The sequence below is a fragment of the Hylaeus anthracinus genome, unplaced genomic scaffold (genome assembly GCF_026225885.1).
Source record: "Hylaeus anthracinus isolate JK02 unplaced genomic scaffold, UHH_iyHylAnth1.0_haploid 3, whole genome shotgun sequence".
NCBI lineage: Eukaryota > Metazoa > Arthropoda > Insecta > Hymenoptera > Colletidae > Hylaeus > Hylaeus anthracinus.
In genome coordinates, this window is record NW_026535284.1 from 5,236,330 (window position 1) to 5,248,945 (window position 12,616).

General features: G+C 32.8%; 3 protein-coding genes and 1 long non-coding RNA gene across 5 annotated transcripts in view; 1 reads left to right on the forward strand and 3 right to left on the reverse strand.

The window, feature by feature from the left end:
* LOC128894415 (1,4-alpha-glucan-branching enzyme) overlaps window positions 1-2,011 on the reverse strand; it is a 6,169-nt gene extending 4,158 nt beyond the window's left edge. The window contains exons 1-3 of the mRNA XM_054156134.1: window positions 1,734-2,011; window positions 821-990; window positions 90-331 (exon numbers count right to left, since the gene is read on the reverse strand). Coding sequence (XP_054012109.1) covers window positions 90-331; window positions 821-990; window positions 1,734-1,846 — 525 coding nt within the window. The 5' untranslated portion in view covers window positions 1,847-2,011. The remainder of the gene's footprint in view (window positions 1-89; window positions 332-820; window positions 991-1,733) is intronic.
* A 1,512-nt stretch (window positions 2,012-3,523) lies between these two features.
* LOC128893666 (ceramide synthase 6) lies at window positions 3,524-7,897 on the reverse strand. 2 transcript variants are annotated; one of them, XM_054154806.1, is made up of 8 exons: window positions 7,761-7,897; window positions 7,413-7,646; window positions 6,761-6,878; window positions 6,074-6,186; window positions 5,601-5,931; window positions 5,404-5,522; window positions 4,546-4,690; window positions 3,524-4,469 (listed from the first exon to the last, which is right to left on the reverse strand). In XM_054154806.1, the coding sequence occupies exons 2-8, from the start codon at window positions 7,616-7,618 to the stop codon at window positions 4,347-4,349; spliced, it is 1,155 nt and encodes a 384-aa protein (XP_054010781.1). In that variant the 5' UTR covers window positions 7,619-7,646; window positions 7,761-7,897; the 3' UTR covers window positions 3,524-4,346. The 2 variants fall into 2 exon arrangements, with proteins under 2 accessions (XP_054010781.1, XP_054010782.1); XM_054154807.1 differs by having other exon boundaries at window positions 7,413-7,598; window positions 7,701-7,841.
* LOC128893672 (uncharacterized) lies at window positions 7,845-8,609 on the forward strand. Its single transcript, XR_008461393.1, has 2 exons — window positions 7,845-7,986; window positions 8,187-8,609. It is a non-coding gene; the product is annotated as an uncharacterized LOC128893672 (long non-coding RNA).
* Window positions 8,433-12,616, reverse strand: part of LOC128893664 (beta-1,4-glucuronyltransferase 1-like) — a 6,375-nt gene continuing 2,191 nt past the window's right edge. Inside the window, exons 2-5 of the mRNA XM_054154803.1 lie at window positions 10,774-11,532; window positions 10,192-10,580; window positions 9,877-10,078; window positions 8,433-9,515 (exon numbers count right to left, since the gene is read on the reverse strand). Coding sequence (XP_054010778.1) covers window positions 9,303-9,515; window positions 9,877-10,078; window positions 10,192-10,580; window positions 10,774-11,322 — 1,353 coding nt within the window. The 5' untranslated portion in view covers window positions 11,323-11,532 and the 3' untranslated portion in view covers window positions 8,433-9,302. The remainder of the gene's footprint in view (window positions 9,516-9,876; window positions 10,079-10,191; window positions 10,581-10,773; window positions 11,533-12,616) is intronic.

The following is a 12,616-nucleotide window of genomic DNA, read 5'->3' on the forward strand; positions in this document are numbered from 1 at the left end:
CTCTCTCTCTCTCTCTCTCTCTCTCTCTCTCTCTCTCTCTCTCTCTCGCGCGCGCGCGCGCGCGTGTGTGTGTGTGTGTGTCTACATACGTTTTCAGGTGATGGATGCCACAAACGCTGTTTATATGTATTAGACTCAGCCTTATTTTGTGTAACATACGTAGCCCAAGGGCTCAATCTTTCCAGCAGTTCGTTATTATGATTCTTTACAATTATTTTAACTTCTGAGTTATGCTTTATAGGGCAACTACCATCTGCGAGAGGTGGTAAATGCAATTCCCACTTTCCATACTCCATTTTCTTGTACGGATTTGCTGTTTTATTCCAATTATCTAATAACAAAAAATCAAACATTTAATATAATGTATGTTATAGGTCCATTCAATTAATTAGCGCGTCACAGAGAGGAACAATTTGCTGTGATCTCTTTGTGATATGTTTTAAGCCTCTGTTCTTTCTTGTGAAAAACCATGCGAGAGATTTAAAGGTACAAGATAATTTCAAGTAAGGCGGTGAGTGCAAAATTTATGCAGATAATAAAATATTTGAGAAAATCGTCGTACAATTTCAATTTTTAATACATTGGATGCATTCCGCTGAGACAACTGTCCTATAACTACTGAGTAATTCTCTTAAATTCTGTTTCAATTTCTTTTGATTTCATTCAAAGTGACTAGACAAATCAAAGCAGAGAATCTCAGCGGAATAAATCCATTATTTGTCCCAGAGTTTAATGTAAGATTCACAGTTAAGAGACCTTTATGGTTGTATACACTTGTTTCCAACTATAACGCAGATTCTTAGTTTCCAACTATACTTACTAAACTCTCCCATTAAGAATAATTCGTGTGCCCCAGGTGCCCATTCTTTTGCAACAACGCTATTGTCTTCGTTAATATGGATTCCAAAAGTCTCGTATCCTCTTGAAAACCTATCTAAGCTGCCAGAACTAGTCTCTATCTTTTCCACGTAATCTTTGAACAACGCGTATCTAATAAATAAAATTATTAATGTAAATATAATTGATACTAGTGGAAGCTTCTGTATGTAAATCTGGGTCTTTGGGTAACATATTCACAATATCGACGTGATGAAAAAGTTTCTTATCTAAAAGATACAGCTTATTAGGTGCACTAAAAAGTTTTGATGTGTGGATTTCATATGACAGAAACTAGTATTAAATATTATTTCATTTTAAAGAGTCAACATTCTGCTGTTTAAAATGTTATACAGATTGGCATTTGGTACATGTATTTAAAAAATAAGTAGTGTTGAATATTAGGATTCCCACCCACTACATGTTTTATCTGAAAAAGGAAACCAATGAACTTCCATTGCCAAGAAATTCGCAAACTGTCCAAAAGATGCTAAAAGTCATTGATGCAAACTGGAAATATTTCATAGATCAATATATTTTAGCTTGTTTTTGAATAAAGATTAAATTTTGTATGTTAAAGCTTGGAACTTTTTTGTGCACCCAATACATTCAGAAGCCTCGATTAATAATGAACATAAAACATCAGGCCACAAAAGGCTTAAATAACTTAATTTAAGTATAATTTGAATATGAATAGAAAGTGATATAGAAAGTGCCTCGATAAAAGATGATAATTAAAGTTCATAGGTTAATAATAAGATAAGGATAGCGATCAAGGAGAAAATACTCACGAAACAGAATTGCAAATTGCTAATTGTATATTCAAAAAACTATAATTCATACAACAAATACGATACCTTTTGCGAATCTCTTTTTCATATGGTTGTAAATACGGATCTCTTTCTAATAAAGTCTTTATTTCTGGAACTTCAACATCAGAAGGATCCATACTCGACCATTTACCTCCCATGTCTATATTTTCACTTAGCCTTTCACTTAAAAGTAACAATGTTAAAAACTGAAACACGAGAAAACAGTAAACTCCGGCAAAATTTAAATGACAGTTCAAGGTGACCTGTCCATACCATTAACCATAAGACAAAGCAAGAGCGTTAACCAAAAAGAACGGAAATCTCGCAAAACTTTGACTATATACCTGTGAACTACTAACGTCTTCCACTTTGGTCGCGATCCAAGATCTCAGCGCCATCATGTCCCAAAACGCGGGAAAAATTTAAATTCCTTTAAACTGGATTCGACAAGGAAAATATTTTTCACGATGAAATACAGGGTGTCCCAAAAATGTTGTAAAACCTTGAAAGGGGTGGTTCGGGAGGTGATTTGAAACAACTTTTTCCTTAACGAAAATGTTGTCCGAAGCTTCGTTGAGGAGATATTAACGGAAAATTTCGACCAATCAGAGCGCGCGTACACGATTGGTCGGAGTTTTCGTTTAATATCTCCTTAACGAAACCTCGGACAACATTTTCGCTAAGGAAGAAGTTGTTTTAAATCATCTCCCGAACTACCCCTTTCAAGGTGTTACAACATTTTTTGGACACCCTGTATATTACAATAATTTATGTAAATCTATACATGATGCAATAAAATATACCTGAAAATAGAAGAGGATAACAGAATGACTATTAAATATTATTTAAAATAATATAAATAATACTTTATTGATTATCGTCCTCAATATAACATTTTAAATGATAGAAAAATTCAAAATAATGAAAAAACCGTTCAGATTCGTCTATTTTTCGCAAAGTAACAGTTAACTTGAAGGAAATATAAAAAATATCGATATTTCGAAATCGGCTTGCAAACAAAATTTGAAAAAGTTCACAAAAGTGTTTTTTAGGGAGTAAAATAATATAAAAAGCTTCAGATAAAAAATAAAATAACTGATTAAAAAAACTGAACACATTTCTGATTATTAAAAGAAACAAACGATTTGTTTTCTATAATTTTATTAAATTATATTAAAAACCAGCAGTAAACTGTTGAAGCGATATATTTCGAATGATAAGAGTTATAAAAACGTTCAAAGCATAAAAATTGTCTACAATTTACACATGTTGTAAAAGATATTGCAGTGCAACTGAATCGTAACTTTCTCGAATCTGCTGGAAAACAAATTTGATTCACATTTTCAAATATTGTTCTTTTTGGTATTAATTTCGACGCAAACCACACATATTTTATCATATTTATCACGAGTGACGCTGATTTATAGAAAAAAAACCTACCGCGGCAACCAGACAGTTTGCGAATTTGATGTTTTAGCCACTAAACTAATCATAATCTATATATATATATATATATTCCTTTAACTTACAACTTTTGAACAAATGACGAAACTTTATAAATTCTGACAATTAATATTATAAAAATTAAGACTCAATGGTACAAAAACTTCGAGGGTTATGATGTTTATTACCTATAGAATAAACGTATAAATCATCATGTAAATTTAAGATCCCATAGATGCGATGTCCCCTTGCAAGTCCGACTAAAACTAAATTCTGGACGGATTGCGATTTGTACGTAAACAAACAAAAATAAAAATGATGAAAAACGTAACGTACATATTTAAACATATCTTTTGCTTTATTCGTAATGTATGTAAATAAATTGATATATACATGTTCCAATTATTTTTATTTGTATTATATTGAAGATTTACCTTTTGTATTCTAAATTTTCATATACACTCCCTAGCGTAAAGTGTAAAGTACATTTATTTGAATGTAAGGAACTCTATTTTAACGTTACATAAATTAAGTGAATGAAATATTCTTAGAAAGCTGTATAATAGGTAAATTAATTAAAAAAAGAAAAAAAAATAATATTAAAACTCATCGGAAATACTATAGTTAGTTTTCTTACTCACAAGTTTTAAGACATCGTTCGACATTTATATAGTATAAGAGAATAATTAACCATTTTTAAACATAATCAATTACTTAAACCTCGATAAGGCTGAAAAGTACAGACATTAAACATTTCCCAACTTTGGTCCATTGTTTGTTTAATTAAATAATTAGGATTCACGTAAAAAAAATAATTCTCTAAGCTTTTAAATAAAATACATATATAAATAAATGATACAATTAACAAGAGTAATTTACATTTCTCAATGTTCGTTTGTTTCTTTTTTTCATACTTAATAATACTAGGAGTATTGAATTAACATTTTGTGTACGCGAAAATTGTCGACTCCCATGTACCGTATAAAAGCGCTAAAACGTTTTGGAAAGTATTAATAATGACAAAGAGAAAGTAAATTCAAGTAGTTCCAGGCCTGTAGCCTGCTCGTAACTTTATCAAAGTTAAGTTAAGATTTTAAATTACGATACTACGATAAATGCAAGTTCCCTAGGTTTGCTGAAATAAATTAGCGCCTGGCTAAATATTTGGATTTTTGCCTTATTACTCTTACCGTAACTAGTTCAAAAAGTTATTTGTTACTGAACTTTCAGTCGCTTGTTTTGTTTGTGAACATAATTTGTAGAGTTATTTAAAGAAGTACCATCGACGCAGGCATCGGAAATATCTTCGCTGCTACTGCTACGAATGTCACCCTCCATCTAAAAAAATTATATACATAAATATAAAAGGAAAAGTAAATTAATTAAATTTTAAATGTTTATAGCGATAACTCACTTGACCAGCATAAAAAGCATTGTACGCAATTTTAAGAATTAAATACGTCCAGATCATATGTAGGAATAGTAATAAAATTAATAAAGAATTGAAAATATAATATGCTGGGAACATTGGTACTATCTTAGGAGCCTTTATCGATGTACTGTAACAAAAAATTAAATTTAATTGCAGTGAAAAACATTAATCTTTTGACCGCAGGATGATTTTTAATGGAAATTCTAAGAGGTGTACAGGTGTGAATTTAAAAAAAATATCACTTTATAAAGATGGACAAAACGAAACCTCTTTATATTTACAATTTATTCATAGGATGTTTAGTTTCAAAAATTAACATTAAAAACTTAAAAGACCTCTTTTCTGAAATCTCGTAATGGTCTGATCCTGATGCAATTGTTTTAAAGAAAATAAGCAATAGTCGAACAATCGAATTTTAAAAAAATATCGCCTTATAGAGAATGACAAAATGAAATTTTTTCATATATACAGTTTATTCATGCGACGTTTAGTTTCAGAGATAAAAATTGATAACTTAGAAGACCTTTTCTCACTTTTCAATCTTTATTTTCGAAACTAAGGGTCCTGTGAATAAATTGTAAATATATAAAGTTCAATAAAAAAGAAAGATAATAAAATAAAAAAGAAAATTTGATGATCCGGGAATCGAACGCAAGTCGAAAAAAGCACTTGGCTTATCAATCGCTCGTAAACTTTTATTTTTTTTCGAAAATAGAGAGACATTACTAAAAATTTTTTGCACAAAATGTTTACTAGTATTGTACAGTAATCCAACAAAATTTCATCAAGATCTGTGATACTAGATACGTAAGGTTCCCTTGTAAGATTATTAGAATGTACCTGTAAATTATCCAAAATGGAAAGACACCGATACGTGTGGCAATCCATAGTATTGTAAAAATAACAAATATACAATCGCAGCACTTTTGGTAATTAGCATACTTTGCCATCTTCGCAGCCTGAAAAATATATAAATATATAAATATTAGTAAACACGTATAATTTTAGAATTTTGTATGATACGCAGTTAAACTTACTTCTAAGAATATATCTGCACAATCGTGCACTAATAATACTAATGTACCAATTCTGGTCAGATTTCCAATCCACGAAAAGCACATCAACATGATAGTAGCTATATGGTGGATGAACATTTGCCAGAAATCTTTTCTTTTCACGTCGAAAAATTGCGAGAAACTTAAGGACCAGTAGAAGGTCATGGATATCATATAATACCACCATACGTCAGCCGAAACTGGATGGTACGGATAGTTATAGTAACAATGGTTAATATCCCACAGCCATGGCTTGTTCCACAATATAATCAGGCCGTAAAGAAACGAATATGTATAATACAAACATCTCCAGCTGTGAAGAAAAAGCATATTTGATAACGTAAAATATGTTTGAGTAAATAATACATACATTATCAAATTTAATTAAATAAATTTAAAGAATTGATTCCTAAAGTACACATTATTTCCATAATTTTTTAGAATAAAATATCAACCTGTTTTCGCAGAATTTTGTAAGCGTGGATGGCTTGTCCTGTGCACGTCTTAATCGCATCCATCTCTCTACTTGTCGTTCGGACCAATCTAATTGTTTAGCCAATCCCAGGATCTTACAAACAATTGGTGGTATTTTATTTCAGGAATACACGAATTAGTAAATCATTTACTTAACTGTACATGCCAAGATTACCTTTGCGATGCATCGATTACAAACATGAATTTTGTTATCTTATTAATCGAATACACAAGAATATTTAATTAACAAGGTTCAATTGTGACTTTTAGTTATATAAAAGGACAAGCATATATTCAAATTCATTTTTGTTCAAGCCTCTCAATTAATTTTAGTGAATTGACTCTGTTTATTAACACTTTACCAACCGGCAGTGATTGGACAATTCAACAATATTTCTTATTTTAATAACATTACTATCATACAATATTTATTTTGTCTGTTAGAACATTCTCTGGTTAATATTTACATCTTATAACTCATACAATGACAAGAGCACTAATATTATCTCAATAATAGTTGACGAAGTATTGCATTACTTTGATACTAGAAAACTGATAGAAAATCTCTGTAAACCAGTATATTATATAGTAAAGTAACATATGAATTGCATATTCCTACCTAACAAAATTCCTTTAATTTAGCTATAACGCTATGTAACAAAACTCACCTGCTTATGCTTAATTTTCCTACTGACATAGGCTTTCTCTAGTACATCATTTGACGGCGCCTTCTTTGACCTCGTATTTTTTATGCCAAGAGACTTTCCGAATGGTGCGAAACAATACCTACAGAGTGATCAATGAAGTAAATTGTCTCGTATAACTCAATTAATACTCTAGACCGGAGATCGGGAAACTATGCCTCTTTAACAATAATTTTTTTCATAGATCTTTATGAATAATAATTTACCTTTTTAAGGAAATGTAAACACATTGTTCTCGCTAATTAAACTGTTTAATACTTGCATGTGAATATATTATTTACATAAAGGTATACACGACAGCGTACTCGATTATTCAATAAATTTAACAAATTTTCCTTCGACACTTCGGTAATGAAATTAGCTCCTTAGCTTTTAAAGTTTGCCGACCACTGCTCTAGACCCAAAAATTCTCTTTTCACAGAACGTCGAGTGGCATATCCATGCATATATGTATCATGTACATGAATTATTGCAGTCTACTCACAATTTAAATTACACGAGTAATTAGATGTTTCTGATAATGTGAAGCATGGGTAACGAAACGGATCGTAACCTCAATCTAATCGAGAAATCTTGAAATTCGAGAATCGAAAGTGAGAGAATAAAGAATTGTTACCTCTCGAAACCGTATCTGATTATCAAAAGGATAAGTGCCATGGGTATGGGGTAAATTAAATGCTGATAATTGGCGTATTTGTTTTCGGAATTTGGTTTGATGTCGTCCCATGTTATGTTAGGCGGTAACCAAACATCCGTCGACCAGAAAGCCGACGAGACGTTCTTTATTATATTCATCGTCGTCCTGCAATCAGACGTGCCCATTAGACTTGTTACGAGTTCATTAATTTCTCTGTAAAGAAATCGTTGAATTGAAACGATTAAACGAATACTTATAAATACTTACTGAAACCGCCTTTGCAGCGCAAACTTCAGCTACCTTTCTCAGACACTCAGAGATACTCACGAGATTCTGACGCCGCCACTACTGCGCCCTATGCACACGAATACGTCGTTCGATTCTTACTTTAATCGTTACTTTTAATTTTGTTCAACTAGTTCGATCCTGTGTTTGCGGTAAATAACTATTCGTTGACTCGCTTAGGATGTATTTTTTGAATGTGATCCGTTGGACGTGCATTTAAGTCTATAATTGGTATTCTGATGCGGTGTGTATAGTCGTCACCAAACATGTATGTACCTACTTTGGTTATACAATCGTCTCTTGTAAACTGTAATCATTTTGATAAAAAGTGTCTCACGGATAACCTTCAATGAATCGGTTACTTGTATTGATAAATTTTTATAGTTAATTTTAGCATTGAGGTAAATAATATATGTAAACATGTTTGGAATATTGTTAAATTATAATGGGTTTTTAATTTTGTTTCAGTTATCCTTGAATTTTGTAAAATCGAGTCAAGCGAATCGAAATAATGGTTATTAACGAAGAAATCTAATTCTAAATTGTGCGATACGAGTAACTTCAGTATTTTGACATTTTACAATTTTTATTTTATTAATTTATGGCTTTATGACGAAAGATAAATTAAGGTTGAGTCTAGTTTACAAATGTATAAAGTTTATGTAAATTTAATTCGTAACGTTTCTTGTAAAATAAGTTTCAAACGATATGGTCTAATTTTAAGGTTAGTTTATTATTAGGATCAGCAATTTTCAGTTTGTCGCTCAGTTACTTTGCCTGTAATGAAGGATAAAATAATTTGGGATACCCCTTCTTTTTCTCTTTCACATCCTATTCTAGTATACTATAATAAAGACACTAAATAAAAATAAATAAAATTCACATTTTGAAGCAACCAAGTATCAAATATGACCCATGACAAACATTTAAGAACAATCTTTGAAACATTGGTAAACCAAAACATTTATGCGAGTGTGAAAATATAAAATCAGTAGTTTTTTTCTTTTTGTAATCTCATATGTTTACATGTAACTCTTAAGTATAACTTGTAATAATAATTGATAAGCTAAAAAGTATATGTGTATACGTAGAAACAAGTAAGATGATAAGATGTCCATTCTTTGCTGTATTTGTTCTCATCTGTGTTTAGTCATTTGTTGTCACAAGACGTTTAGTATTAACAGTTTAAACATTTGAAAAGCTATTCCAGTTATTATACAACAATTTTGTAACTGTTTATAACTTCTGATTTTCATTACTTATTTCTAAATTAATACAGATAATATTCTAATATGTGCATTTAGTTATTTATATCTCTTTCGTGTATACATTAGCCATTCAGTAGAAACAATTGTTCAACAGTTCTCATTCATATGCTGTGTTTATTAATATTTATACTATCGTTATATTCTATGTGTAAATAATTATATGTCTTAATTTTACATTCGTTTCTTATGTTTTCAATTTATTTTCGGTGCATTAGAAAACTTTCATCCGAAAATGAGAACATTTAGTTATTAAAAATGTATTTTACATCTCGTATTATAGCAATTTTGATAGAACACTGATTAGTAAAATCTGATATCATTGTGCACATTTGCGATTAACAGGATATTGCTTCAACAAGCGCTTAACTACACGTTGATAGATCTTAGCATTTCTTTTCTCGTGAGATTTCAACAATTCCTGTTTCGCTGTGTCAACCTTCATTTTCTTTCGCTTAATTCCTGGCGTATGGACTAAAAAGGCACCATCGAGTATAACCAGCCGATAGTTCAAAAGACACATCTCAAACATCTAAAATAAATAAATAAATAAATAAATACACAGCATAACATACATTAAACATTTATATCTTTGATAACATGATATTAGAAGAAGAAATAATGGAATACTCCAAGATTTTCTTAGAAACCAAGACTAATTACAATGTAAATAGAGTTTTGTTTGGAATTTCTTTCATATTTTTATTTTTTAAAATGAATGATTAGAATACTATTAATTTCTAAAATAAGACGTGGAAAGCTCTTGTTGCTAAAGAAAAGGTCAATGACATTTAGTGAAATGTTTCCCAAAATATTAAACAATCACATGTTAAATGTAATTCTTGTTATATTAGAACTTTATCTTATCCATAAATTGACGTATGAAATTGTACCTGACACATTTTATCTTGCCTGCCTTCCCAAGACATATCTTCTGTGTACAAGGGATCATCCTGTGTCCCAATAAAAATTGGTTCCCACCTATGGTGCGGATATTCTCTTTTAGTAAAAATAAGTGGCTTGACTTTGCCTGGATCTGGCCTAATCATCCACCTGGTCAGACCAGGGAATCTTTGGCAATGCGAGCAGAGGAACCTATGATATCATCAAACATATACCTCTATTAACCAACTCTCTGAATGTACAACAAATATCTACTAATAGTAATCGATAGTAATCTCAGTAACATTGTATTAATTCGTACAAACCTATGGAAATATACAGCTGTACCAGCTTTCGTTGCCAAGAGCAGCTGTTTCTTTGTCGAAGGTGGCTGCTTGTTGGCTTCCACCTCGAAAACTGGCAGCACAAAGACGATTCCTGTCTTTGGTGGTCTACCACGAACCATTTCCATGAAACCAGACGCCAGTTTTTTGCTGGGCAAGAGTTCAATGTCTGTCACTAGAACACGCGTGGTGTTCGCCTGTGTCCTGGCCACATTTCTAACCACGTTGATAGGATATGTCATACTCCTCTGCTTCCTTTCTGTTTCTGCATCTCCTCTTTGGAGATCAGATGCAGCACAGTCACCCTGGATCTGATTGACTTGCCTCAAAGTGGGTGGGTGACCTCTTGGAAACACCAGATGGACAGAAACCTGCAAAAGTGTACAAATTAGAAAGAGAGAAGAATGTGAGTACTTCTGATAGGCGATAATGGCTATTGGGACCAAATTTGGCCACCATTGCATTCTATCGATAATTAAAACAGTTTCTAAGAGTACAATAAAAGTCAGAGTATCGAGTTTAATCATGCTACTAGCGACCCGTTCTGACATCGAGTTGGGAAACCTTGTACATTTCGGGTTCGCATCGACAGGCCCGATCGAGGAGAGCAACGGCGGTGCCAGCATCGAGGCCAGGTGTAAAAATGGCCAGACTCAACGGGCCCTCCCATCTCCTGACCAACTCCACGATTCCATAGACATGATCTGCAGTAGCGTGCGTGCAGAGGGTCACCTCGGGCAGCTTGTTCCTCTCCTCGGTTCCGACTAATACAAACGGTAGGACTCTGTAGGGGCTCTTCTCACCGATTTCCGGGCTCCAGGTGACTTTGGATGCCGGATACGATATAACATCGGGTAGACCATGGTACCATCTGCAAGAACTGTTCCTGGGTTGCAGACCCACCATGTACATGCCTGCTGTGAATGCAGGTGCTGCAGTTTGCATACGCTGAGAATGTCGTTGAGAACTGAAGTAACTCTTTGGCGTAAGGACGTCATCGAGTAATACTGGAATTGGTTGGCTGTGACCACGACCCACTAGAAGGCGTCCCACCAGAATGAGAAGCAGTACTGGCAATAGCCAGAGCAAAACCCTTTTGCCAGAGCAACGCATTCTTCTTTTCTTTATACAGACTCAGTTTCTTAGTTTTCAAATGGTCCTGGCTGGGAAAATGAACTTCCATATTATGAGGGTAATGGATTCATTGAGCTTGAGCTAGTTTGAGCTACCACACTGCTGTTCTCTGAAGAAGGGTGAGACCACCATGGATGGGTTGATGCAGCGCAGGCGTATCGAACTCCAATTTATACTTTACAAACTTGACTGAAAAATCAATGGAGAAAGAATCAAATCGTGATGGTTCAACTCAAAACATTACTGTTTAATATTACTCGAGGATAATGTTAATAATGAAAATAGCGTCTTCCAAGTTATTATAGAATAATTCATAGTGTGGTATGAGAGAATGAAATGAACAATTAACGATTATTTAGATAAAACGTCATGTTCAGACGCATTGATGCCATGTCGCAACTCACGCATGCATGACGAAAAATGCGCACGCGCAGTACTATAACTATAGAAAACTATGCACGAACCTAATTCTTTTATACTTCTATCATTGCGTGCATTTAACAGAAACAATTGTTGAGCGATTCTTGGATTCTCTGCTTTAATTCTTCTAGTCACTTGGAATTGACGAATCACAACAGAGCAAGAAATTGAAAAGAATTGCTCAACAGTTGCACAAGTACTGTCTCTGATGAACGCACCCATTCTTTGGGGCGACTAAAGCGCCAGTTTTATGGTCTTAGATACATTACTGACGCTAAGAACAGTGCGCATGCGCGAGTTGGAGTCACCCCTGTATCACCGTAAACCGCGTGTTTTGAAATGAGATTCAAATATGATCTTGGTATTTCATCATAAATTATTCAATCTGTACTTGATGTCAGATATTGCAATGAAATTGAAGTACACCCTAATCAACACGAAATTAAAGAAGAATATAGACTATCAATTTATTATTTCTTACTTTTTTATTATATTCCCAGTTTTACTTTTTATTTCTATAACATTTTTCATTGGAGAACCACAATTCATTCTCAGCGAAGTGTGTACATGTTCTATAATATATTCTCCCGATAGTTAATTTTTTATTTCATTATAATATCATAATTTGCTCGATACAATGTACACTAAATTTAAAAAGTTTTGTTTTATACAGTTTTAATTTGTAATAATGTTGAATTAGAAGGACTTGGTAATTCTAGCGTCAGATCAGTATTATAACATTTTTTATAACTAAAAAAACAGTTTTCCTTGTTTTGACGCCAACTGTTCATATAGGATCATACGTTGTTTCCTATAGCTACAGCACTGCACGCTCAGCTCTTTTCGACGCGCA